Source organism: Sitodiplosis mosellana, unplaced genomic scaffold, assembly GCF_009176505.1.
Source record: "Sitodiplosis mosellana isolate CC-2019 unplaced genomic scaffold, AAFC_SMos_1.0 Smas_scaffold_6150, whole genome shotgun sequence".
Classification (NCBI taxonomy): Eukaryota; Metazoa; Arthropoda; class Insecta; order Diptera; family Cecidomyiidae; genus Sitodiplosis; species Sitodiplosis mosellana.
Window position 1 is genome coordinate 2,254,188 of NW_022601391.1, and position 25,478 is coordinate 2,279,665.

Here is a 25,478-nt window from a genome sequence, read left to right on the forward strand (position 1 = left end):
TAAATTTCATCATTTTTTCTCTTTATTTTACTATAAAAATTAATCGCTGACGACCTACATTATAATATGACTTGGTAAATAAAATAAAATACTATTGAATTTTAGACTTAACATTTAAAAATCCAGACATTTTACAGATCATCGCCACAGGCCACGCGGCTATAGGAACTACATACAAGTGTGCGACGCACACTGTGCGTTCAATATCGATTCAAACCGTTCGAATTCATATATTGAACACTATACGTTTAACATCTGCCTCTAGTCTATCGATTAAATATCACCAATATCCAATTTCTCTAATTCATTTTGGCCCTGGTATAAAATTCAATTCTATATACATTACACACTCACTATCATTAAACAAAAGTATATATGTATATATTCGCTACACTTGCTGCATCTCGGTTTTCTTTTATCACACGTAATTATTTGTTTAATTTCAAAATATTTGCAAACGCCTACAATTTGTTCGGATTGTTTATGCGATGTGATTACTTCTGTTGTTGAAGGAATAAAATTGAAGGCACATTTCGTAAAACAAATTAAAACAAAATAAAATGAAACAATTACATTTGATAACTAAAAAAAATTTTTAAATTTGAACACACACTATCTAAAATGATTCACACGAATCGGTTTGCTTCATAAATGAATGGTTGGATTTTTCCCCTTTGTTCATTTCTGGCTGGAGAATTAGGCCAAAAGTAATTTCTCCTTTTCCACCGTCAATGTTTGCTCGTTGGATGCCGCATTGATGTTTATATTGAAGTTTGATGCCTGCTTTTTCGTTTTTAGTGTGGTCGTTCGGCCTGAGAAATAATCCTCAATTTCTTGTAACGTTTTACCCTTCGTTTCGGGGAGGTAGATGTAATAGAATATCGTGCCTAATGAAATTTACAACAAATTTGAACTTGAATATTAATTTTTTTCTCATAAGTTTTTAAATTATTTCCTTATCACAAATAATCGCTGACATTTAATCAACAACTTCATTATTACATACAAATAATAATCGTTTTTTATACATATATACTGACCGGCTAGGGAAATGACGCCATACAGAATGAATGTGCCATGTTGTTCCAAGATATGTGCTAGCATTGGGTACGTTTTAACTACTACAAAGACAAATGTATGAGCAGCAAATGTGGTCATTCCACCGACCAATCCTCGCACTTTTTGTGGATATAATTCACCGATCATAACCCATGGTACCACCAAATATCCGACGCAACAGCACATAGTGAATGAAAAAATGCATGCAACTGGGAACCATCTGTACTGGGCTGGAAGGGGTGGATCGTGTCGATCTAAATAGTACTTGTATTGCAGATAAATACCAAGACAAACCATCGATACACCACATCCAATACCTATAAATTGACATTTGATAATTGAGAATTTTTGCGTTGAATTAATCGGGACTAATTTTATTAACCAGATTAAACTTCTTACTCGAAATGAAGGTAAGTGGTCGTCGCCCACAACGTCGCATCGCAATACAGCCAACGATCGTAAACAGTAATCGAACAACTCCCATGAAAATGGCGCATGTGTTGCTATCCCAAGTGGTGCCCGACACTTTAAACACTTGAACGGCATAAAATGTGATTGTGTTGACACCACTGAATTGATACATCATGAAGTATATGACGAGTATGGTGAATGGTTTCAGAGCAGCCGGACTTAGCACCGCTTTTAATGTTTCACGGAATGATGCTTTTCTGCAATGGGAAAATTGGTTAAATCGAATTGTATATTTGAAGGTTCGAACAGCATTCGAATAAATTACACCCTTCATGTTTCCATAATCACTTACTTGGCATTCAGTTGGGCTTTCTGAGCAAAGCTCTGTAAATGATCCACCTCCCGTTGAATATTGTATTTCGATCCACGAAGTTGCGACAAACTCTTTGCAGCCTTTTCTGGTTTGGCGCGAGACACATAGTAGTTTGGTGTTTCAGGCATCAGGCACATTAAAAGCAATGCAGCGGTTGGAATCAAAGTCGATATGGCCGACAAAAATTGCCACGATCTATATGATCCAATTGTATACTGAAAAAGTACACCAAAACTAATACCAACGGATGCCAAAGCACCAAGCATTCCTCGAAGATGCGGCTGAGTTACTTCAGATGTGTAGACACGAGCTGGAGCTCCCACCATCCCCGAACCGAAACCCATAAGCAATCGACCGCCATAGATCATTCGAACATCAGTCGCAATCGAAATAAGCAGCCAGCCAAGGATGAGTGGGATTTCAGTGAGCAACAATGTTTTCTTTCTTCCGAATCGATCCATCTGTGCAAACGCAAGGTACAAAAAAATGGTTTATTTGAAGGTTTGTTCACGATATTATGCCAATCAAAGTTAAGAGGGGTTGAATAAAATATACACTTACCATAAAGCCACCTAGAATGCATCCGATTGGAGTGCTGGCCGATGATAACGAAGCTATAAACGAACAAAAAGAATGCGATTAAAATGCCAGTGAAAAAATAAAACAAAATTAAATCGTCATTAAAAAGCGCCAATCACGTTGCAGTCACATTTTTATGTTGTTGAAGCGGTTCGTTGTCAAAATTATCGGTCACTCTTAAATTGGTAAGCGGGACAAGAACGACGTCAAGCGGAAAGTGAACTCGAAACGAGTCACATGTTTACTACATTTTCCTCCAGCGATAAGCGATTTACTTTATCAATTTGCATCGAAAACATCATTTAATCAACAGAGAAAATGGAAAAGTAAACGACATCCGAACATATGAAGTGGCACTGTGGCCAGTGAGAAACTCCAACACACAATTCAGCAAGGTCAGCATTTAATGTTTATTAAAGATGTTTCACCGAATTTATTTATAGAAAAATTATCAAAATACTCGATTATTCGTTTTTTTTTTCATCATCATAAATAGATTTAGTGAATTTCATTCCACCCAAATCATCAATTGATAAATATTTAATTGACGTCAATTGTTACGCACGATTGCATCGAACCTCATAGACACGGGAATCTCTAATCATCATAATTTCATATATGTTTACATCAGCGATTGGTGCTGATATTCAAATCACGGATGCTTTTCCCCAAAACAAGGGAAAAGACAAAACCTTCTGTAAAATTCCCGCTTTTTATTCAGACACTTATCAATTCTGCGAATTTAGCTGTTTTCAATTTGAAACAATAAAGAGTGCCATTGATAATTTGTTTGTGCAAATTCATCTTTTCTGGCAGCACGAGTGCCATATCGTAAAACGCCATAATTTCAGTTTATGATGCAAAAAAAGGCAACTAAGTTATTTCCTCGCAATATCGATTGATAAGAAATTGAGGAAAATACCATGCGACTAACCTTTATTATATCTCGTGTCTCGGTGTCAATGGAAACATTTACTGTCTGCAAGGGGGCAGAAAACCCCCACGAAAAAAAAGTTCACGCGAATCAACTCTCCACTTCCACTTCCACTTCCACTTGAACGTTCAAGCCTATAAATTAGCATCAATTTGTTTTTTTTCCTCATTCTCTTGCATGGTCACAGTTATAGTAGTTCAATTGTGTCACATGATTCGTTGTTGGCAAAAGTTCATTGTTTTAAATTCTTTTTCCCGTTATCTTGAAGTTTAACCCTCTGCTTGATACTATGCAATGAACAAAAAATAAAATTTTTCATCATCTTTGTAATCTAATAATGGAAAAAATAGTTTTTATTTTTTTCCCGAATAGATTTGTTTACCGCGAAAATTGGTATCATTTTATACAATCATAGGCACGCGTCTCCTCGAACAATTCGCACATAACACATTACACATATAAAAATCCATCTAATACATTGTCAAATAGATTATTGGCTTTATTGGCGCAGCCATTAAGATTACATTAATCTTTTCTTTCTTCAGGTAAACACATGGTTTATTGCCATTTAGTGTTTGTAGAATGTGTACGTGGATTATTTCTAAATATACAATGTCACGCATAAATTATCTGCGAATTTCTCGATTTTGTTTGGAAAATCCGCATATTTTTAGTCTCTAATTTTCTGTTTTATTAACGCATTTTGCACCTTCTTTTATGGTATGCATTAAGCAATGGAGCAAAATTTGCTGTGCCATTGTTTATTGTTGCACACGTCAAGAAGCAACGGTAATTTAAAACCTGTTGCGTCGCCGTATCTCTATCACTTTCGTTTCCCTTGAATTCATGCCAATCAAATGCATGTGATATCAGCATGCTTCCACAGTCATATGGTTTTGCACATCCAGGTGATCAGGTGATGCCGTACTCCTTTTATTTACATCATCTTTATCAGTTGTGATTGTTCTTCTCATCCATATTTTTAGCACAGCCCCATGCCAATCAAAAAAAGAAATACATTCACCGAAGAGCGAATTGTTATCTACAACGATTCTAACGTGTTCGATGAGTGAGTGATTTTGTCAATTGAGGCAGTGAGAATGAAAATGGCAATACAGAAATAAACATTCTGAAACGAAACATAAAACAGCAAACACGCAAAAGTGAATCATGAATGTTTGAGCAGCAGCAGTGAACCATGAGTATCGGTACGTGTGCGTAAATTCATGATTCGCTTCAACACAGCGCTCATTCAAGATTCATTTTTGAGAATTTTCTTTCAATGTTCCAATGCAAATTGTTATGCGATGGAATGCCAAATGAATGTTTACTGAACAAATCGATAAATTAACGGTAATTATCGGTGAGTGTTTGGGCTGTTGATGGGGCATATCACATGTGCAACAATAGAATTTGTGATATCTAGGTGTTTACGTCGTATATCCCATTGAAAAATTCAAGTGCATGCTGCATGCGTGCCTCGTAATCATGATAAATAAAAAAAAACGTCGAGTATGCACCGAAAGAAAAACTGATCGATTTACAGATGAAATTGGCTAGCAAATGGTGTTAACCCAGCCTGGTTGTCTCATGGCATTCCTTTGTGTGTGTGTGTGCATGTACTAGATTTGATAAATGCTTCGATTGATTTGGCCATCGATCGCATTATCATCATTAATGTTATCAAAGTACCCCTTTTCCGTCGATTGTTCACAATCTTTTGTGCTGCCTTCAGAACTTGTTGCAGAAGAGAGAGAGAAAACTGCCTGAAACTGCATATTCATTTCTAAACAAATTTTCATCGTTATTGCTTATGTTTCGCCATCAATTTTGGAATGTTTCGGATGCATGATCAAAATTACGAAGACATCGTCGTAATGGGGGGTTTTACCAAACTAAATCTATTGTACTTAATGTGTACTAAAACGTACCGCATTAAAAAAAAAAGTGTACTTATCAAGATTTCGATTAATTGAGGGGTCTAAATTTGGGCAAAATCAAAATTACGAGGTGTACGGTAAAGTATTCCAATCCACGGTCGAAATAGGATTAGTGTTATTGTACCAAATGTGTACTATAAATTACAAATACAATTGATAGCAATATCTGATTAGCATCACAAATAAATGTAAATTAATAAATGGCTCCAACATTCAGCTGTTTTCGTTTGAATCATTAAACTGCAGACGACAACTACGACGTTGACAACGGCGACGACGATTAATGTTTTTGGACTTTGTGTCGAAATTTTGAACTTGTTTTTTTCGCACTTATGCTACACACTGACTTATTCACCACAACGAAAAATTGGAGCACTCCAAAAAGCAAACACACAACCAGATGGTTGATAAAAAACGATGCCAAGAAAGTCAGTTTTGTTTATATTGCTTCGAAATAAGTTGCGTTGTGCAATTTCAAAGTTTTTTTTTTGTTTCAATCTTCGAGTCTAAAAATAAATTTTTCAAACAAACTCGAACGAAAAATCGGAAGAAATCGTCTATCAATTTGTATAGCCGAAAACATGAATTTGTATCTATACGATATTATTTTATAATTGAATATCAGTGATCGCGGGCATCTTTCATGTTTTCTAGTTGACGCGCAGTTTCATTATCGCCGCTAGCACGTGAACAAAACGTGCTCCTGTAGTTCGTGCTCACCCACCATATGCACGGATTCCTACAATGTCGATCAACAACAGGCAAATATGATTAAGCAGCCGTACTCTGATAATTCACATCAGCTGTAATTGGTGCCACCATTGTAAATTCGATTTTCTATGCACGTTTAATTCAAGTAGAATTTAAAACCGTTCACAGAAATTCACTTTGGAATTTAGAAGGAGAAAGAGAATCTAATTGAAATTCGGACGAAAGTGAATGACGATTAATAGCGTAAAGGAAATAGGCGATAAAACAAAAATAACTCGTTAGAACGACTTGGTTGATTATTTTGCCAAACTTGCGTGTCACCGGCAAATGGGAGCGAAATTAAAATGCGTAGAAAACATCGAATGAAAAAAAATGCGTATTTTTTTTTATAGATGTGTTGATGCCATTCGAAATGTGAATAATTTGTAACCTACTTTGAGCGATTTTGATGCTATTTTCTCTATTTTTGGCTGAGTATAATTTTGAAATCGGTTAGGTGTTTTTGTTATCAATATAATATAATCGTTAATGTAATCGAATTGGTGACTACGATCGCGGCACATTTACGATAATTTTGTCCATTTTTGTCTTGGAAGTCACAAAACAAAGCAATAAAACGAACAAACTTACCTATCCATGATGCTTGATTTTCATCAATTTGAATGATTGAGTCTTCTTGTTTCAGCTGCGGAAGCACAACAGCACTGAACCCAAACACAAGACCGGTATTGACTGTTCCTAAATTTGCAATAAATGCGGCAATAACTTGTCGAAGTGCTTTGCCACGCTCCTCTTTGCTCTGAAATGGATTCGCTGCAGCGGGCTGCGTTTGCATCTCTATTTGGGTTTGTGGTTGTGATTTCACGATTACCGGTACCGCTCCACTGCTATCATTCACTAACGTTTGTGTATCGCCGCTAGAAGAGAGAAAAAAAAACACAAAATTTACAAATTAAATCCAATAAATCAGAGTATGAGCCGTTTGTAATATTGATATTTTGCATACGGAAGGAAATCAATTGAAAAGATGGAAAACACAGTTCCGTACACGACTCAATTAATTTATGAAACGAAACATTATTATATGCGCAAAAATTCTTCCGTTCTGGTTTAGCATCATTTGTTTTTTCTATTTGTTTGTTCTGTCACAAATCCAATAAAAACAGCACACACAAAACATAACCAAACAAACAATGTTTGGATCACCAACTGGTCTATATTTATGCCCGAGTAATTTGAAGCCTATTGAATAAATTGACCATATTTTTTTCAGTTTATTTTTATTTTCTACGGAAAAGATTTATTTGATCATTACGATGGGTTGTTATACGTAAACAAAATTCAAAGTTACGGCAACGGCAAATTCAAACAAAATGTAAATTTCATTGTAAGCGTGCTGGTTTACGTCATTTTCGGTTTGACTTTGGAGGCTCACCACTCGTAAAAAGACACACGTTGTTTTTTTCTTCATTCGAATCATTATCGAGTATCGAATTTTCCATTGGTATATATTTTTTGTTTGGTCCGAAAAGAAAGAGTGTTGGCACAAAAAATGGCGCACATTTCAGTGTAACTGTCACTATGGCTGTACTGAAATGCTACCGGTATCATATTCAAGTTGAAGGTCAACTATGCAAATAAAATGCAAATTTTGCGCATTTGTTCTTATTTCCATCGGTGCATATCTTATCACCCCATTCAGCTGACTTTATTTACTCATTTAATTCAGTTACTAAATCTCAATTAACCTAATTTCTATTAAGAAAACAACATGAACGGCAAATTCTTTCGCTCTCAGAGGAAAAATTTGCCAAATGGTTTGTGTAAGTACTTCAATTAATTGAATGAGAAATCAAGTCGTAAACAAAAAATCTAACAACTGATTCTTTGGTGAAATAGAGAGGAAAAATGCGCTGTTTATTAATTCTAACTTTCTGAACTTAAATTTTTGGTTGAGTTTTCTCAATTTCTTTTCTATAATTTCATACATACCCAGTCATGTTGAATGTGTGCTTATTTTCCGATGAACAGATTTCGGTGCTGCAGGAGTTTTGCTTTTGAACAAGTGATATATGTGGATTTTGTCGAAAATTTCACAATTCAGTACATACGACACAGCAACAAAAGCAATACTATTTACAGCAAATGTTCGATACACCAACCACGACCAACACTTTACTATGACAAATGTGAAATCTCAGATGATTTCAAGCGGTTTTTTCTAATGGCTTCTTAGATTTTTTCGTCGAAAAATCAATTAAAGAATTTTATTTGTTGGTGCTAGTGGTTATCCTTTTAAAATCATCAAATGGCAACGCGTTTTCTATGAGAAAGGAATTGGTGTTGTATCGAACGCTATTTAAGAAGCACTTGAAATGTCACTTATGCTGTGATACAAAAATTCCTGCTACGATGGCACTGTATCAAAGTCGACGTCAATCACACAAATGTGCACCACAGAAAGAAAAACCAGCAAATTTTCTTCAACACATCCAATGAACCGTTATAGGGTAAAATATAAAAATGCACTTGCTTGGCAATATGTGCTTGGCATCGATGGTTCGATTTTTCTTTCGATTGTGAGTTGGTCGTTGTTGCGATTAGATTTGATGCAGTGGTGATGCCTAATGGATTCGGGTGGATTTCTTTGTTAGAGACTTGTTTTCAAATCGAGCGCCAATTAACAACTGAACTGACCTTATCATTTATCAAGAGGCTAAATGCTCCGGCTGCTTTGAATGTGAATTTTTGCTCAAAAAAATAATACATAAACAGTGTGACAACAAAACGCAACAGGCGCAAACGAAAACCGCACCGCGTGCGAACAAGTGAATCGAACGGAAGATAGAAAGTAGAAGCAAGAAAGAGAGAGAGAGAGAGAGAATGATAATACGAAACAAATGCGACGGCAAAACCACACACTACAACAATAGTCGACCGAAAGGAATACTCTATTTTCAGATCTGTATTGAGAATAAAAAACCTATCGCTTTCTATTTGTGCGAATGTACGGACGAAACAGAGAGGAGAGCATATTCGTAGCCGTCGTTGCACCACTAGCACAGCAAAACACTCGATTCAAATGTAATCAAACGGAACAGTGTACCAGTGAATATCAAAGCCGTTTCTCCCTCTCTCTCTCTCTCTTTCTCCGGTCTCTGGCCGTAAACAACTAAGAAGATAATGGAATTGAAGTTTGCCACTTTGTGCGAAAAAAAGAGAAGAGAAGAGATTCAATGCACGAGTTTTGGTACCGCTGAATAATACAGAGGTAAATCGAAATCATCTTGGTCACCGCAGATAAGTTTGGCGTTCGTGTTACTTCTCCTTATTCTGTTTCTTCAAATGTAGACATCGAATTTTTTTGCAGACATGAATTCGAATTTTCGCGTTAATCATTTGTTTACGATTTGGTTTAGTAACCTTTTGAGCATTCTTGAATTTTTATAGCACAAGATTTTTGATTGCATTCTCATCTTTATTTTATTCTCTGCGACAGCGATTTTTTTTCGTTCTCGCAAAAAGTCCATTGATGAGGTTATGACTAATTTTGAATTAAAAACCCGTAGTATCTTTCATAACAATCCAGCATTCAAAAAAGTTCTATGACTCTGTGTGCTATTCAGCGAAAAAAGCCGTTTAGGAGGTGAAACAAACAAAAATCTGGTCAACATAACAGCACGAAATTCAATAAATTCTCTTACTCGTGCGTTTTGCGACTACAACCGTTGCTATTCGACGATTATTTTGTTGTTGCTTCGAAATGGGCATGTTGTTCAATATGTGTTTGCTTCCATTTGACTTGTTGGCATGGAGATCAATAGTTTATTATCTCAAATATAATTATTGGTACAAAAGCGTCGTTTAAGATAACGAATATGACGTGTTTACACTTTATCGAAGCAATGCCCATAGCGATACAGCCAATAGACGTAATAACGGCACGGGGCAAACCATAAAGACAATCTTTGTTTGGTCTTCATTTTTTTTTATTGTAATATATTAATACATAATTCGATTGAATAGACTGATAGTGTGAGTTGTAAGCAGATCACGCTTGAAACACATTTATGTGATCTTTAAAATCTAGGATTATAGTTGAATACAGTTAAAATTGGGAGAAATCAAATATTGAGACTGAGACTCAATGACGTCAATCCATCTCTCTCTCCTTCATCTTTTCTTTGTTTTTTTTGCATTGAGAAATAGCAATAAATTTGATAGGTTTTTAAGTAAATGATGTGAAAGAGTGGCGTAATTTCACCTTGCTTCCGTACCCAGACAAGGGATAGCAAAGAGTGCCTACGCCATTGAAATTTAAGTGTCACAATTGAATTGGAAACATTGATCGATAAAAAGCATGTTTCTTATCAACATATCATCACATTGTACAAATCAAAACAAAATACTTTAAATAACGCCATGTTCAAATGGCGACTCACGTGCAACGTTTTGCTTTCTTCGGGCCATTGCCAAAGGTTAATCAACACACTTTCCTTTAACCTCTACAAATAGCATCGTCAACACTTTTATGGAAATGGAAAAAAAGTGTTGTTCAATCAATTTAAAGAGTATAGATTAATATAAACATGTCAACATGTAAAAGGATGCCTTCTCATCACTTTTTCGAGCAGATAAATACATTTGCGTGGATTTACATAAAATCGATTAAAAAATATTTCATTGCAGTTTACCGCTGAAATTCAATTGAAAAAATAATAACATTTTGCAAATGTTAATCTTGAAAATGTGTCCATACCATTTTGTTTTGCAAAATTATTATTTTTCTGCGTCGAAAAATTATGCGTCGAACCAGTTTTAGAAACGTGGAAAAAAAAATTCAAAACATTCAATGATTAAAATAATTTAAACCTAAAAGCAAAACAATGCGTTGAAGTAAATGTGTTTATTTTGAAGAACATTCGATGAGAACGTGTCCTGAATGCAAATAGCTAGCCGTTTTATGGGCGTCTCTAAATGAGTGATGCCATAAATCTTCGTTTGATACACTATAAACTATTTGAATTTGACAGCATTAAGTCATGTGTGCACGATTAGGCTATAATTACTTGTTGTTCTTAAGCAAGAATCACAAAACAAGTGTACTGGAGTACAACATCACATGATTCATAGTAATCGGATACTTGATCTATTTTTATTTCAAATTTGATTGACCATTCGACATTTTCGTTTTACTTCAAATGAAACACTTGAGCTTCACAGCATATCTGTATTAGCAACTAAAAGTTGGGTGAAAATGAAACACATTGTAATCGAAAGCCGAGCCAGTGAATGTAAATAGTACTTTGTGATTGGAGGGCAATCTATCAGTTCTGATGTATGAGCGCAAAAAAGCCACATTATTGATAATAAGTACACTTGACTTGAATCACGTGCTCGCTGTATAAAATATAGTTATCAATTTCTTGTTTCTCTCTGTGTGCGCATTAAAACAATATCATTACAACACACTCGGCTCTTTTCTCCTGCTCATTCTCACTCATCAGCAGTTCCGCACACGGACTGATGGAAATGCAGTTTTACAAATTGGATCCTAATGCAGTTCTGATCTGATTTGGTGGTTGTTGTTGTCATTGCCTGGTTTCCTTTTGGGTTATTGAAATACCGAGGGAATAAATACTGATTAAAAATTTAAATTGCTATCGCATTGCAATGCAAAAAGTAGGAAAATTTGTCGTTGTAACAAAAATAGAACAACAACGTAAATAATATTGTTTGAAATAGTTGACAGCATCATCATTCGTCTATCAGGCTCTCATAATGTTTGATTTGATGATTGCATTGGTTTGGAATAGTTTGCAGAATATTCCAACAACAAAAACAACAACCTAACCAAGCATCGGTTCGGACATAGAAATATGTTTACCTAGATGTTCTATACTGCATAAATATGCCGAGCATAGACGCGTACGGACGACCATGCGACGAATGTATCACCAGAGCCATCGTTGTTTGCTGTGTATTGTATTCATACACACTAACTCGTGCATTTGCAATACACGGGCCGACCGTGCATTGCGAGACGCACGCGTTAGTGTGTGTATGAATACAATACACAGCAAACAACGATGGCTCTGGTGATAAGTTCGTCGCACGGTCGTCCGTACGCATCTATGCTCGGCATATTTATCTTGCATAGAAATATATCCGAACCAATGCTTGCCTCTACGGTTTTCCACGGATTCGAAAATTCGAATTCAATGACCCTCACAACGGCGATCCGGTTCTGCTCGGAATGTCATTGGTGAAAATGAATCGAATGTTACAGTTTATTGGCCAATATATCACTGGACTCGCCATTAAACTCGAACCATTGGCAAAATGCACGATTTACTCACGTGAACTCGGCGATATATTTGGGAACATTTTACTTGCAAACATTGGAACAAACTTTCGTCGAGCATCGATTTATATACATGATTCGGCACATTTTAGAAATGTTGTAATCTCAATGTTGGCACCGATTCTATGCCCATTGGAACATCTGAAAATCAATTTTGAAAATGAAGTGCAATATGGACATATTATCGATTTTCTAGCAATTTGCCCTAATTTGGTGGATGTTGAGCTAGGAAGACCTGTGGAAATGCCGAAATGCAACAAACCGTGGGAACGACTGCGCTGCTTAACCATTAATGAGAGTTATGTATGTGAATCTCAGGGGATTTTCAGATCATACTTGTGGACACAACTCACATGCGTGGAGTTAAAAGTGTACGATCACCCACTCGAAGATATTTTCTCTGCTCACGCAAAACTACGTTGGCTTGAAAAACTGCTGATAGACTGTGACGATGTCACGGTAGAAGGTCAGGATATCGCCATCCTGGAAGATCTACCACGTCTGACGGAAATAACTTTGTCGAGTTTGTCCGAAAACTCTCTTCAAGGTGTTCTCGACGGTTTGGCAACATTCGTTGGACTTCGGAAAATAACACTGTGTTGCTATGACTTTCGCACCACTAAGGATGAACAGTTCTATGAGCAGTCTTTGGTCGAATTGGCTCGGTTTCGAATAGCCAAAGCAAATTTGATCAAATTCGTTCAAAACGTGAGTCGATTGAAAATATTTATGCTTAGCTATCGGTCGTGTGACCAATACCAATGTCAATATTTGGAATTAAAATTAGTTGATGTATCGAAGTGCGAACCACCCAATGACGCTTCGCTATCAGAGCTGAATTCATCCGAATTTATGCAATTGAAAGAGTTTGAAAATGAGGTGGCGTGGTCATACCTTGAAGAATAATTGAGAAATTCGAATGTTAGATGGGTTTACTGTTATTTTTTAATTATCGCCCAAAAAAGCCTCATGGTATTAAACTAAAATAAGCATTTTTCCTCGAATAAGGTTTTTTTTCCTCACATTTTAAAGGACATACCAACATTCAAATATGAAATGAATAGAAAAAAACAACATAAAATGCAATTGCTTCTACCCTTCTATTATTTACCCTTTAGAAAAACAGAAATCTTATATCTCGCACTTGGAGCAAACTGGATCCGAACTTCATGCATATGTGAAATCCCAACTGAATCAATATTTTCTTAAAGTTTGGGAAAAATACAATAAATCAAAAAAAAAAGAAAATCACAGCATGGTCAACGTTTTTGATTTAGAACAAGTTTAACCCATTAACTGCCAGCAAAATATTTGAAGATTTTTTTTCAGACAGGGTTTTCAAGTTAAACATTTACATTGCATATAATATATAAGCTACAAACTCAAAAAAAACTTCTCCTTATCAAAATTTCATGAAAAGCTATGAACTCAATCCGATAAATTGACTGGTCGAATTTCCATTTGCGTCTACTCCGACGAGTTTTTTTTGTAGGATAACACAACTGCATAAAAAAAATTAAATTTTTTGTACCACACAAATCGTATAGAAATAAAAAAAATATTTAGAGCTTTAGATTTCATTAAATTAATTTTATTATTCAAAATTGGCATTTACATGATATATTTTTCCCATTTTAATTTCTCTTAAAGAAAAACACCAAACTTAGGTGGAAAAAAAGTTGATATTTCGCGCTTTTCATCATAACCTCTAACCAAACAGTGAATCAACGTTGGACAAAAAAGAAATGGCTTAAATGTGAAAATTTGATGGAGAAAAATGATCGTATTTGCTCCACTCTCCATGATGCTTTGGTATAAAACTAAAGTAAATGGTCAATGATTTATCAAGGGAAAAAATCCTATTGAGTTTGATTTTCTTGTCCAGAAACCGTCCATTGGAAGGTTATTATTACTTTCCAAACAATATCTTCAACTTTCATATCATTACTCGATCTCTGCGCTTAACACGCAAATTACAAAATTGCGATCCAGAAAATAAAGCAACAACATTTCTTACCCCGCAGCAAACGAATAAATCACCCAAAACGGAAGAAAAAAAACCGAAGAAATTCGATTTGAAATGAAAACCAAAAAATTACGGTAATTTATTTTCTATGAGCTATAAATTAATGCTAGAAATTTGTATGTTCGTAAAATATTAAAAATCTTTCTGTCTGATCGCTATGCAAAATTGCTCTTCACTTGCATTTAAATGTGATTTATATTTTCCGTGAAATTAGATCCAATAAAACACACATTCACGTAAAATGAAACGAACGAAAAAAAAAGAATTGAAGAAAAAATATCGAAGAAGTAATAATAATAAATCATATATAATTCGACGTTTGCCCTTTTGTGTTTCTCATTGTGTGTGATCATTTTCCGCATGTTTTTTTTCCATCATCATATCATTCATCATCTTCTTCTTTTTATCCATTCACTATGCTAAAATTAATTTAGTGATTTTAAAGTATTTAGATTCTCTTAATTTCTTAATCATATCAATTTTTTTTAATTAATTATCATTATCATTAGATAGCTGAAATTATTACTGTGTGTTACCGCACTTTGCACAAATTGCAACAAAGCCGTACAGGAGAATACAGGTGTGTGTGTGTTTGTGTGTATGTATGTGTGTGTTTTATTTTAATTTCTAGCGAGCGCATTTCTGAAATCGTTACAGAAAAAGAAAACATAATAGAGAAGAGAAAAACAAATCGTTCCGCTGAGGCAATTCTAGGCTATGCATTTTTAGTCACATAAAATACGGTATATCGTCTGAATATGTGCACGCCCGCAACACACATCGAGCGTTCAGTGCTTGAATTGAAAGTGCTTCGATTTCATGACGCCGCTCATTTAGCTATATAAATGTGCGAATAAAACTGATGTGTTCTTTTGTGTATGTGTGTGTGTGTGTGTGTGTGTGTGTGTTCTCTCTTTGTATGTGTAAATATTTTCTATTTTTAAAAAAAATAATTAAATTTTTCATTGCCTATTATTTTTTGTTTGTTTTTGATATTCGAAAAAAATGTACAATGTTCATATTCTTTAAGATTAGATAGACTTATGCAAATTTTGTATGTATTATTTTCCACTGTTTTAATTATATTTAAACCTCATACGTTTTTGTTTTATATTCATGTGTTTTTCGTTCACTCCATTAACATCTACAGTTAAATGTCCAAAAAAAAAGAAATATGAAAAAAGAACAGAAATTCATTTGTGGCTGAAAAAGTTTTATCGTATCCTTACATGCGATTCCTACAAATGTCACTTTCACTCATCTCATTTTCTGTTCTTCATTTAGCTTGATACATTTTGTTTAAATCGAATTTGCCATTTTTCAGCTGATTTCGTTCAAATAAAAATTACGCTCTTTATCCTTCATTGGATAGAATTCTTCTGTTCTCCCGTATGGTGTTCGCTTTACATTAAATTTGTCTCTTGTTTCTTTTTATTCTAAACAATGTTATTATTATCAAATGATTTGATTTTCTCCTCAAATTATATCTATACAACAATGGTATATAATGTCTCTCGTGTGTGTGTGTGTGTGTGTGTTTGTTTTTTTTTGTTTATTATTTTCATTTCTAGTTTTTAGCGTCAGTTAATGTGCAAATGTATCTGCGTGTATGTCAATTCGCTGCAAAACTGATTGCCCCCGTTCATTCATTCGTGAAGAACATGCTTTTTACCGACTGTCGTTTTGGCTCGTTTTATTGGACTTGGTGTATGCGTTTTGTCGAGACCTCGTTTCGCGGCTGCGTTCGGTGTTGATGTTGCTGGTGTTGATGAGGAAGTTTTGCCGCTTTGTGGATCTAAAATTGCACAGTTTGAATTATTGATTTGTTCAATAAACGATCAAACATCGATCGTAGCAAGAACCTAACAAAAAGAAGCTTAAATTCTATTCGATGCCATACCTTGTAGCCACCTGACTTGTGTGGCTGGTCCGTAACCTTTATCGTTTCGAGCTGCAATGCGGAATATTATAGCTGGCTTCGATGTGTAGTCAACGTGTGATGTTGCCAACGATGTATTTGGTACTGTACACTGGTTGTTTGGTCCGCAGTACACACGAACAAATGCTAATTGGGTTGGTGGTGATTTTTCTTTGTTTGGCGATTTCACCGCTAAATACACGGAATATTCGAAAATTTCACCCTGAATCGATGGCGGTGGTTCCCATGACAAATGTGCACCCTCCGGTGATTTCGATATTTTTATCGCTGATGGTGCACCCGGAAAACCAGGAAGACATGTTTTGAATGATGAACACTATTTGCAGACGGAATGAAATTTGCCGGGATTAATAGGGGCGATAATAATAGGTTTTCGTTGTCTTTCAGAACATTTCATACAACTGCTTTCATGCGAAGTGTTATTATTTCGACGGTACTTACTTCGCCAAATTCACCTAGACCGCATCCGTTGAGAGCGGCCAATCGGAATCGGTATGGTGTGCCTGGCTCGAGAGCAATCCGTTTGAAAGCCGATAGTTCGGGGATGCTTTCGGATGTTAATATGCCACTCAACATTGAACTATTCCACTCATTGTGATCTATGTAACCGGTAATTGTTTGTGTTAAGTCTTTGAAAATACCAACCGTATGCCATTTATTTCCATTGTCAGAATTCGTCTTCTGTGGCAAAAGCAAATAAAACCAATAGATTAATACTCAATGCAACTTGTGCACGACAATATTAAGCCAAACTTATGTAACACTCACATCGTCACCAACTGATTCGTTGCCTATTGAATTCAGTCGATTTTTGTTGTTGCCAATTTTATTTACCGCTCGGTCATTTCCTGTGAAAAAATGTCCTATTATTGATATATGGTTATTATCAGTCGAATTTCGTCTTCAAACAATGTATTATACGAGTTAACTGATTTCGGTGGGTTTTAACTTACCTGATGAGGCCTGCAATGCAGCGGAAGCAAGTGCATCTAAATCTCCGGTGTTTGAATTTGCATATGTAACAGCACCAGCTGTTGATTTTTGTACGGTTTTTATTGCAACATTTCCAGTGGTCGTTTTAACTGGTTCACTGCTGAATAGAATTTTTACGTTTTCCTGCACGCTTTGGCCTGCAGCCGATGTTGGTGATGCCAATGAGGTCATTGTGATCGTTGTTGTGACAGAACTCTCTGGTTTGACATCATTATTTCGCAGTAGATCGCCACTTTTAATTGTTGTCAAAATATTGGCTGCTTCGGTATCGGATGGCGTTGGTTCTGCATGACGATTTCCACCTTCTGTTTGAGGTTTTTGCTCAGCTTCATTATTTATATATTCTTCACCTGTGTTTGTATCACCGCTTGTGTTCAAATAATCGGCATCTGAGTGTTGAAGAGAAAATATGGTTTAATATATAAAATGGGTCAATATAAATTTGGTTTCACCGAACTCACCGCTTGTTGTGACCGCATTATTTTTCTGTTCGTCGGCAGTCGCTTCATCGTCGGTGCTTTGCTGTACAATATTTCCATCGGCGTCTGTAACTGAGGTATCAACGTGTGCATCTCCTGATTCATGGTCTTCAATGCTTGCATTGGCTTCGTTTTGCGCACCGTCCGTCTCCTGTTCCGTTGTGCTTTCGGGTTGTTCGATCGGATCGGCACCGTATGGTGAACCGCCGAACAAGCCCATTTTCACATATTTTGGTACAATTTTTTTAAGCGCACGATTGTCCAGTAAATTTTGATACGATTTCAACACACCAGACCTAGCTATGCACATTTTGCGACTGTTTCGTTTCTTGTGTTGATATTTAGCATGTGGTGGTCGATCAGTGCCATCCTCCAAATTCGAGCTCGAATCCGAATCCGTATCTGAATCGGTCTCCATGGCAGAGGCTGTTCGGTTTGATTCATCATCGTCGCTGTCCACGTCAAAGGCACCATCCAATTGTTCAAGCACTTCTAAATGACTACCCTCGATAAGGTTATTATCGCCTTGGTCATTTCCAGTATCAGCCATTTGCGTGACTGACATCGGAATTGCTTTTTGAGTTGTGATAACATTTGCTACGCGCTTCGATGGCATCATAACGATTTTATGACCTCCCGCCTGGAGATCGGCTGCGTTAATTGTTTTCTGTATACCGCCACTGGCTGATGAGACAATGGTAACCGTTTTCTGATTACCCGGAGCCAGTTGTACTGTGACCGCCTTTCCGCCAATCGTCAAACCCTTTTGTTGCATCGATATCAATTGAGGCGAACCGGTTTTATTCCCTTGCAAATTGCCAACCGGCAAGGTAAACGTGATCGGCTTGCCCTGTTGTCCAACGCCACGGATCATCTTCACTGTGCCCGGTGCCGTTTGCACCGAATTTGTACCACTGGCCATGGCCGATGTTATTGTATTCACATGTGGCGATGAAACCAACGACACAAAGTTGTTCGTCGATGAGGTGACTATTGAACCAGTTTGCACTGTTCGAATACCGCTTGCTGTTGTCACAAATATTATCTGCTGATTTGTTCGAATTGGTTGTCCCTGTTTGTTTGTGATGACAAACGCTGGTTTGCCAGCACCTGCTCCGACTTTGCCAACTGTTGAATGGAAATATTCACATAGTTAGGGCAATGTATTTAAATATGAAGAGAGAAAAACCAATCCGTTTTTAAGGAATTCGGATAATTTCTCAATTATCCTATATTTCTGAGTTGACATCTTATTTTCATTCATTCATTTATTTTATTCCTTTAATTCAATCGCTAGCTGTATTTGTCAAATGTGAATCTTATTTGGATTGTGACTGTGAAATTACCTTGAACTTGATTGGTTGCCCCGCTAGTTTTGACGATTTGAGCACCACTCACGATCTGAATTTTATTGCCGCCTACAGATGTGGGCGACATCAATTTCACGACATTTGTACCGATCAATGCCGTTTTTGCACCTTGGTTCGCTGCACCGCCAGCAGTTACAATTTGAGCGCCACTCATGATTTGCTGTTGAATATTTGCAGTGTTTATTGATGTGCCGGCTTTTTGCATGACATTGACTTTTGGTAGAGATTGTACCGCCATTCCTTGACTAGTTTTAACTAATTGCAGTACATTCTGGCCCGACAAACTGATTGGCTTCTGTAGCAGAATCTGTTTGCCGCCAATTGTCGTTGCGCCCGTGCTTCCAGCTGTCAAAACAGTGCCTATCGAAGAAATACATTGTTTACATTTCATTTGCAAATAATTTTTTCCTTCTTTTTTTCGTATCTTCATAAATTTATTTGACTTATTTTCGATTTTGTAAACTTGACTTTATTTGTTTTATATAAAAATTTCGTTTCAGTTGTATTTGTCATGTGCAAGGAAAGCAATCGATACTTACCAGCAGATACAATAGGCGATGATGTTGAGTTAAGAACAGTCGGTTGTTGTCGCAAAATGGTGGTGCTGATGGGTGAACCAACATGTGCTGTGTTCGGTTGAGATGATGCGATGCGAACTGTTTGACCACTAGATAAAACGCGAACGTTTGATGTTGGCGCATTGACGATACGAACGCCTTGCTGTTGTTGAATTTGAGTGGGTTGTTGAACGGCCACACTTGAAACAATATTCTTGAATTGCTGTGTCTTCGGTTGAGCGATCGTTGTTGATACCAATGTTGGTATCGGTGCCGATGTTGTAATGATGATTTGTCCTTGTTGATTGTTAATCGACGTAGCAACTGAATTCGGCGATAGAATTGATTGCGATGCACTAACATACGAAATAGGCGTTGCAGTGCCTTGTACAGCACGGATTGGAGTCTTTGGCGATGAAAGAACATGTCCTGAAAACCGAATTTTATAAACAGTGTTTGTTTGTTAGTGCAAATGGAGGCAGTAGTCAGTAGCCAATAGCCAAATCGATTGGCCGCTATGTTGTGCACAAATGAGCACGACTGACAAATCAAACGGGAAAATTATCATGTTACCTTCATTGACGCTAACTGGTATAGCTGATACCGGTTGGTGTTGTTTCTTTGTAATGGTGACTGGAACTGGTTGTGGCTGCGGTGGCTGTTCAATTTTCTGCACCTCAAGTAGATAGGCTTGAGCCGTTGGAGTTGCACTCCAGCAAACTTCAAGTGTCGTTGTCGATGCACGAACCAAGGAGACGCGAGATGCAGTCGGTGGCACTTCTACCTCCAAATACCATAAATCTTTACAGCAAACCTATTCGCACAGAAAAATCATAAGATTCAATTGAGTTTTTCCGAAAAGAAACATGCCCGTATAAGAAAATAAAATGCAAAAATTACGAATGGGGAATACGATGTGGAAGTGAAAAAAAAATGTTCGAAAATCAACAATCAACACTTGGAAAGCTAAATTCTAAAATAAAGTGATCGAAAAGCTGTTCTTAGCCAAACTTGTAGTCAATGAGCGAAGCGATGGTGAATACAGTTTCCGTTCGAACACATCCTTACATCAGAACCAACCAGAAATGGAAATGTTCGCATTGTGTTTGGAAAATGTGCCCGCCAACAATTCACGCAACGAAAACTTGTTTTGACGAAAAAAACAGAGCTCACCCTAACCTGGTTGTTCCAGGCTTTACGATAACCATCACGACCCGACCACACGTACAAACGTGTATGAATTCCGACAGCACAATGACCAGCCCGAGCACGAGGTGAATCATCATCGTTGGTTTCCATTATGAGCTCTTGCCATCGCATGTTTTCTGCACGTAAAAAGAATTACCAATGAGTGAATCAAAATCGATAGCAATCAATCGACAATTTGTGGCAGCTGTAGCGCAACAGCCATATCAATAGCCAAATACTCACCTAAATCCAAACAAGCGAGTGTGTTGGTGCATTTCCATTCTTTTTCGTGTTGAGCTAGTTTCACTTCGTCGACGACCAACGGAACCCATCCGCCAAACACGAACATTCGATGCCCGATCAAAGTTGAACTGTGCAAAGATCGAGGTAATGGTGTTGGTCCATTTGTGATTGGTCTTGTCCACATCATTGTTTCGGTATCCAGGAGCCACAAATCACCCAGACGACATCCACTCATGCCGCCATAAATGACCAGGCTAGATTTGCCCGTTTTCTTGCATGTATATGCAACGCCAGTGTGCGATTCACGCGGGGGCGGTTGATCTCCATATGTTGTTGGCAAATCCCACATTTGCTGATTGCCAACGATCTCCAAAGTATACAGGTCATTGAGATATCTTGGAATATTATTTTTTGGATCATCACTTTCGTTGGCCAAACCGCCGAATAGGTAGATTTTGTTGCCAACTTTTGTGAAACTATGACCTAGACGAGGGCATGGCGGCGGGCCGTTCTCCGGTGGTTTCGGCGATAGTTTTCTCCATTCCCACTTGGTTGCTTGCAATTCATACAGTTCATTTGAATATTTTCCATATTCAACCATGCCACCAAACACATAAATCCGTGTTCCATCTACGACAAAACCGTACGCTGCACATCCCGGTGGCACCTCGCCTTTCGTAGCTGGCACGCACCATTGGTTTGTGGCTACAGAAAAGAAGGGAAAAAAGCAACGCAACACATAAAACAATTGACAAAATTAACAATAGGGAAATTTCATTGCATTCGTATGTAAAGAGGCAAAAAAGAGTCATTCAATTAAACTATGCAATGTAAAATGACCCGCATTCGCGCACTCACTCGCGCTCTATGTGCTTGTTCAATTGTTTCATCGAAATAATTAATCATAAAAATTGACTGTGCGCTCGATTCAAGGTGAAGGGGGATTTAGATATGGTAATTTAAAATACATTCAATACTCTCTCTCTCTCTCTCTCTCTCTCTCTCTCTCTCTGTATGAAATGTACAACGTAAAAACACATCAGATTAAAATTGAAGGCGAGAGAGAGAGAGAGAGGAAGAGCGCGAGCTGCACTGCAACCAACGGAATGCAGAAAATAAAAACGTTTCAAATACTAAAGCCATAGCAACAATAATAACTGCACATAGACATCGGTATAGGCATTGGTTTGGTCGTTTGTATTGTAGCTTTCGCTGTCGCTCACATATAGAGCAAACAAACCCATACATCCATAGCGATTGGCATGAGTCTCTGATTCGAGTCAAATTCGAAAACGAAACGAGATAGAATGAAAGAGAGCGAAAAAAAAGAAAAATGGCGACCGAAATCGTTTATAAACAAAATTCACTTATATAATCCGCCTGCTGTCAAGAGTTTGAATGAAATTCAAAGCGGCAGCACTGGCAGGCCACGGAATACCGACAAAACATCTCTCATCGAGTCAGATTTTGTATCGCCAAATGAACGAGACGACAGAACGCTGTCAATGTCAATGTATGCGAAATGAGCATGCGCTAGTATGAGTGCGGTTCAGCGGCTAAGAGAAAACGGAATAAACGACGCGAGTAGAGTGTGTGTGCGAATGAGACGCAAAATTGGTTGGACGGGCTGCGCCACCAAACGACCAATCCTACAACTGAAATGCAAGCGACGCCATTATTAAATTTTTTGATTAATTTTTTTTTTGAAATACATATTTTGTGTATTTAGAAGATGTACAAAAATGACTGAAAATACACATACAACGATGAAAAGCGATCATCTCTTCAGGCATGCCATACACAAAACTATCGAATATTGAATATAATTTTCGGACAAAATTCCACTGAAGTATTCGGCGCTAAAAATCATTCGGGGAACTCGAACTGTCTTCAAAGTTTTGATAGACGATCTTGACAACCAGAACCTTATAGGGCTCATGATTGAACGAAGAATGATTGGGAAAGCACTGAAAAATCAAATCACTGATCGAGCACCGCATTCACTATCATTATCAGCATTCTGTGTTGTCTTCCGTAAAATTCGTTCATTCGCTCATTTTTCTTCTATTCTCTGTTGCACTTTGTAGCCAAGGTACAATATCAATATCGCATTAATATTCAAATGATATTTATCCTCCCCGAATCGGGATGTTGGGGCGACAAAAGTGGGGTCACAATGGGATTGAATGAGAATAAACGGCCGATAGATTGGCGAAACAAATCAATGCTACACTTACCCGTATTGTAAACATGAAGCTCATCCACAATTCCCTCATTTCCACCACCAAAAACGACCATCAATTCTTTGATCGCAACGGCACGATGACCATGACGGGGTCTTGGCTGTGGTCCTGTTGGATTAAGCACTCTTTTCCACTTGAGCACTGATCCTTCCATTGCAACATATCACACACAACACCAACAATTTGCTGTCAAAACTTTTTATTTATTTTTTTTAATCTATTCTCTCTGTCTCTCCTCTTTCCTTCGGTGCCGTTCAATTGTGTTCTGTTACTCTCTGCACGAAACCAAGTCAATTGTGCCAAAATTAAAATCAAACACAACGCTAAAATATTATTTAAAAATATATACGTACGTATACATACGTATATACATATATAGATCTATATATTAATTCGGGAGATTTTCTCTATTTGAATTTTTATTTTTCAGCCGTCCATTTGGCTCGATCGCTCACTCTCTGTGTGCACTTCTTTAGCTGTGCTTTACTTTACTTTAACTTCACTTCAATTTTAATATTTTTCTTTTTGTGCTTATATTCTACTTCTTCTTCTTCTTATTGCATTTCGTACACTGAAACACTGTACATTATAATTTTCTGACGGTCGCCATTACAAGCCGATAACGCACCATTCGCACTGCTACACTTTCTCCACTCGCTAATCTGACAACACACGTACACACGGACATGGACATACAGACGCGATCCGAATACGCGCTGCTCTGGCTTCGACGTCGGCTTCAAAATTTCCGTCGGTCAACTGTCTCGATGTATGAATCGCTGTATTGGCGGCTTTGTTTTTGAATGGCAATGAGCAATGCTCACAAAATGTAAACACTGTTCGGCACAATGGATTTACGAACGATTTTGTTGGCGAGGCAACTTTTATTTTACTCACAAATGATATTCACCAAAATAATTGCAAATCAATTTTTATTCCTGTATCACTTGCATCACATTCACGTAATGATTAAATTTTTACCGCCACGAATACTGATGCTCAGTCAACACTTTTTCATCAATCGAAAAGAAAATTTGCTGGATTTTATTTGAATGTGGTCCAAAATAGTCTATCCACAGGTCACACTATGGATTCTTTTTTGGTGCACAACTAGAGTACAATGCAATTATGAAATTCAACTTGATGGAATTTTATCGAAAACAAGTAGTCATTGAGCATATTGAGTCATAGACAAGAAGAAAGGGAAATTTCGGTGGGTTTCTTTTCGAAATCAATCAAATTGCAATTGAAGCGAATTGGATTTCGTAATCGGCTTCAAATGTTCCATTTGATGCATTTACGAAAACTACGTTTTTTACCTGAACCAATTCTGTTGTAGTAATATTCACACAATGACACATTCAACCATTCGCTTCAACTTCAGTTTGTAATGGACACAAGTTTTATTCGGCGTCTTTTCGCATCGGCTTCCCGTTGTTGTTTCTACACACTAACACATTCGCAACTCATTTGGATCGCCATCAATATTGTACAGTCGATACGAAGTAAAAAGGCGCGCACCCACTTTGTGCAACATAACATCACTCAAAAACCGCATCAATACATGCAACATAAACACACAAAAACCATACCAGATTCAAAATATTTCCAATTCGAAACTGACTTTGTTGTGCATTGTTAGATAATTTCATTGATATTCCCAATTTTTCTTTGTAATATTATTTAAAAAATTCCACCAAATCAATTCATATAAAAATTAGGTAAAATCAATGTTTTATTTTTTTGTAAATAAAGAGATCGGCTAAAGACGTTTCGACTGGAACCGAATGAAGTTGAAGCGAATTGCGATTGGTTGAAAATATTGGCCGGCACCGTTTTGTTGATTATCGTCGGTTTACCGGTTTCGTGTGTATTTGTGTTGCTATTTCAATCGACGGTAATGGCTCCACACTCAATAGTGAAGGTAATTTTAAAAACTTCATTATTCCGTTTCGTCGAGCGATTTTTTTTTTCTCTTGACTTTCATGGCTATGCCTTACAGGCAATTTAAATAAGAAAATGAAAACCATTGTTGTTCATCAAGTTTATTGGAAAAACACAAATATCTT

At 37.0% G+C, this 25,478-nt stretch overlaps 2 protein-coding genes and 1 long non-coding RNA gene across 12 annotated transcripts; 1 reads left to right on the forward strand and 2 right to left on the reverse strand.

Moving 5' to 3' along the window:
- On the reverse strand, positions 1-9,077 carry LOC129574094 (facilitated trehalose transporter Tret1-like). Of its 3 annotated transcripts, XM_055455508.1 has the most exons (8): positions 8,705-9,077; positions 8,000-8,631; positions 6,638-6,924; positions 2,405-2,457; positions 1,823-2,304; positions 1,459-1,727; positions 1,041-1,376; positions 1-887 (listed from the first exon to the last, which is right to left on the reverse strand). In XM_055455508.1, the coding sequence occupies exons 2-8, from the start codon at positions 8,005-8,007 to the stop codon at positions 697-699; spliced, it is 1,626 nt and encodes a 541-aa protein (XP_055311483.1). In that variant the 5' UTR covers positions 8,008-8,631; positions 8,705-9,077; the 3' UTR covers positions 1-696. The 3 variants fall into 3 exon arrangements, with proteins under 3 accessions (XP_055311483.1, XP_055311482.1, XP_055311484.1); XM_055455507.1 differs by having other exon boundaries at positions 8,000-9,027; XM_055455509.1 differs by lacking the exons at positions 8,000-8,631; positions 8,705-9,077 and adding an exon at positions 7,014-7,164.
- Positions 2,166-25,192, forward strand: LOC129574100 (uncharacterized). Its single transcript, XR_008688659.1, has 2 exons — positions 2,166-2,817; positions 19,679-25,192. It is a non-coding gene; the product is annotated as an uncharacterized LOC129574100 (long non-coding RNA).
- LOC129574093 (host cell factor 2) lies at positions 14,985-24,245 on the reverse strand. 8 transcript variants are annotated; one of them, XM_055455505.1, is made up of 12 exons: positions 23,404-24,245; positions 21,167-21,871; positions 20,915-21,060; positions 20,309-20,549; positions 19,718-20,164; positions 19,155-19,538; positions 17,791-18,936; positions 17,290-17,718; positions 17,105-17,184; positions 16,778-17,017; positions 16,298-16,652; positions 14,985-16,192 (listed from the first exon to the last, which is right to left on the reverse strand). In XM_055455505.1, exons 1-12 carry the CDS (start codon positions 23,561-23,563, stop codon positions 16,044-16,046), a joined length of 4,482 nt encoding a protein of 1,493 aa, XP_055311480.1. In that variant the 5' UTR covers positions 23,564-24,245; the 3' UTR covers positions 14,985-16,043. The 8 variants fall into 8 exon arrangements, with proteins under 8 accessions (XP_055311480.1, XP_055311478.1, XP_055311476.1 ...); XM_055455503.1 differs by having other exon boundaries at positions 20,909-21,060; positions 23,404-24,079; XM_055455501.1 differs by having other exon boundaries at positions 17,105-17,199; positions 23,404-24,047.
- Positions 25,193-25,478: the final 286 nt, after the last annotated feature.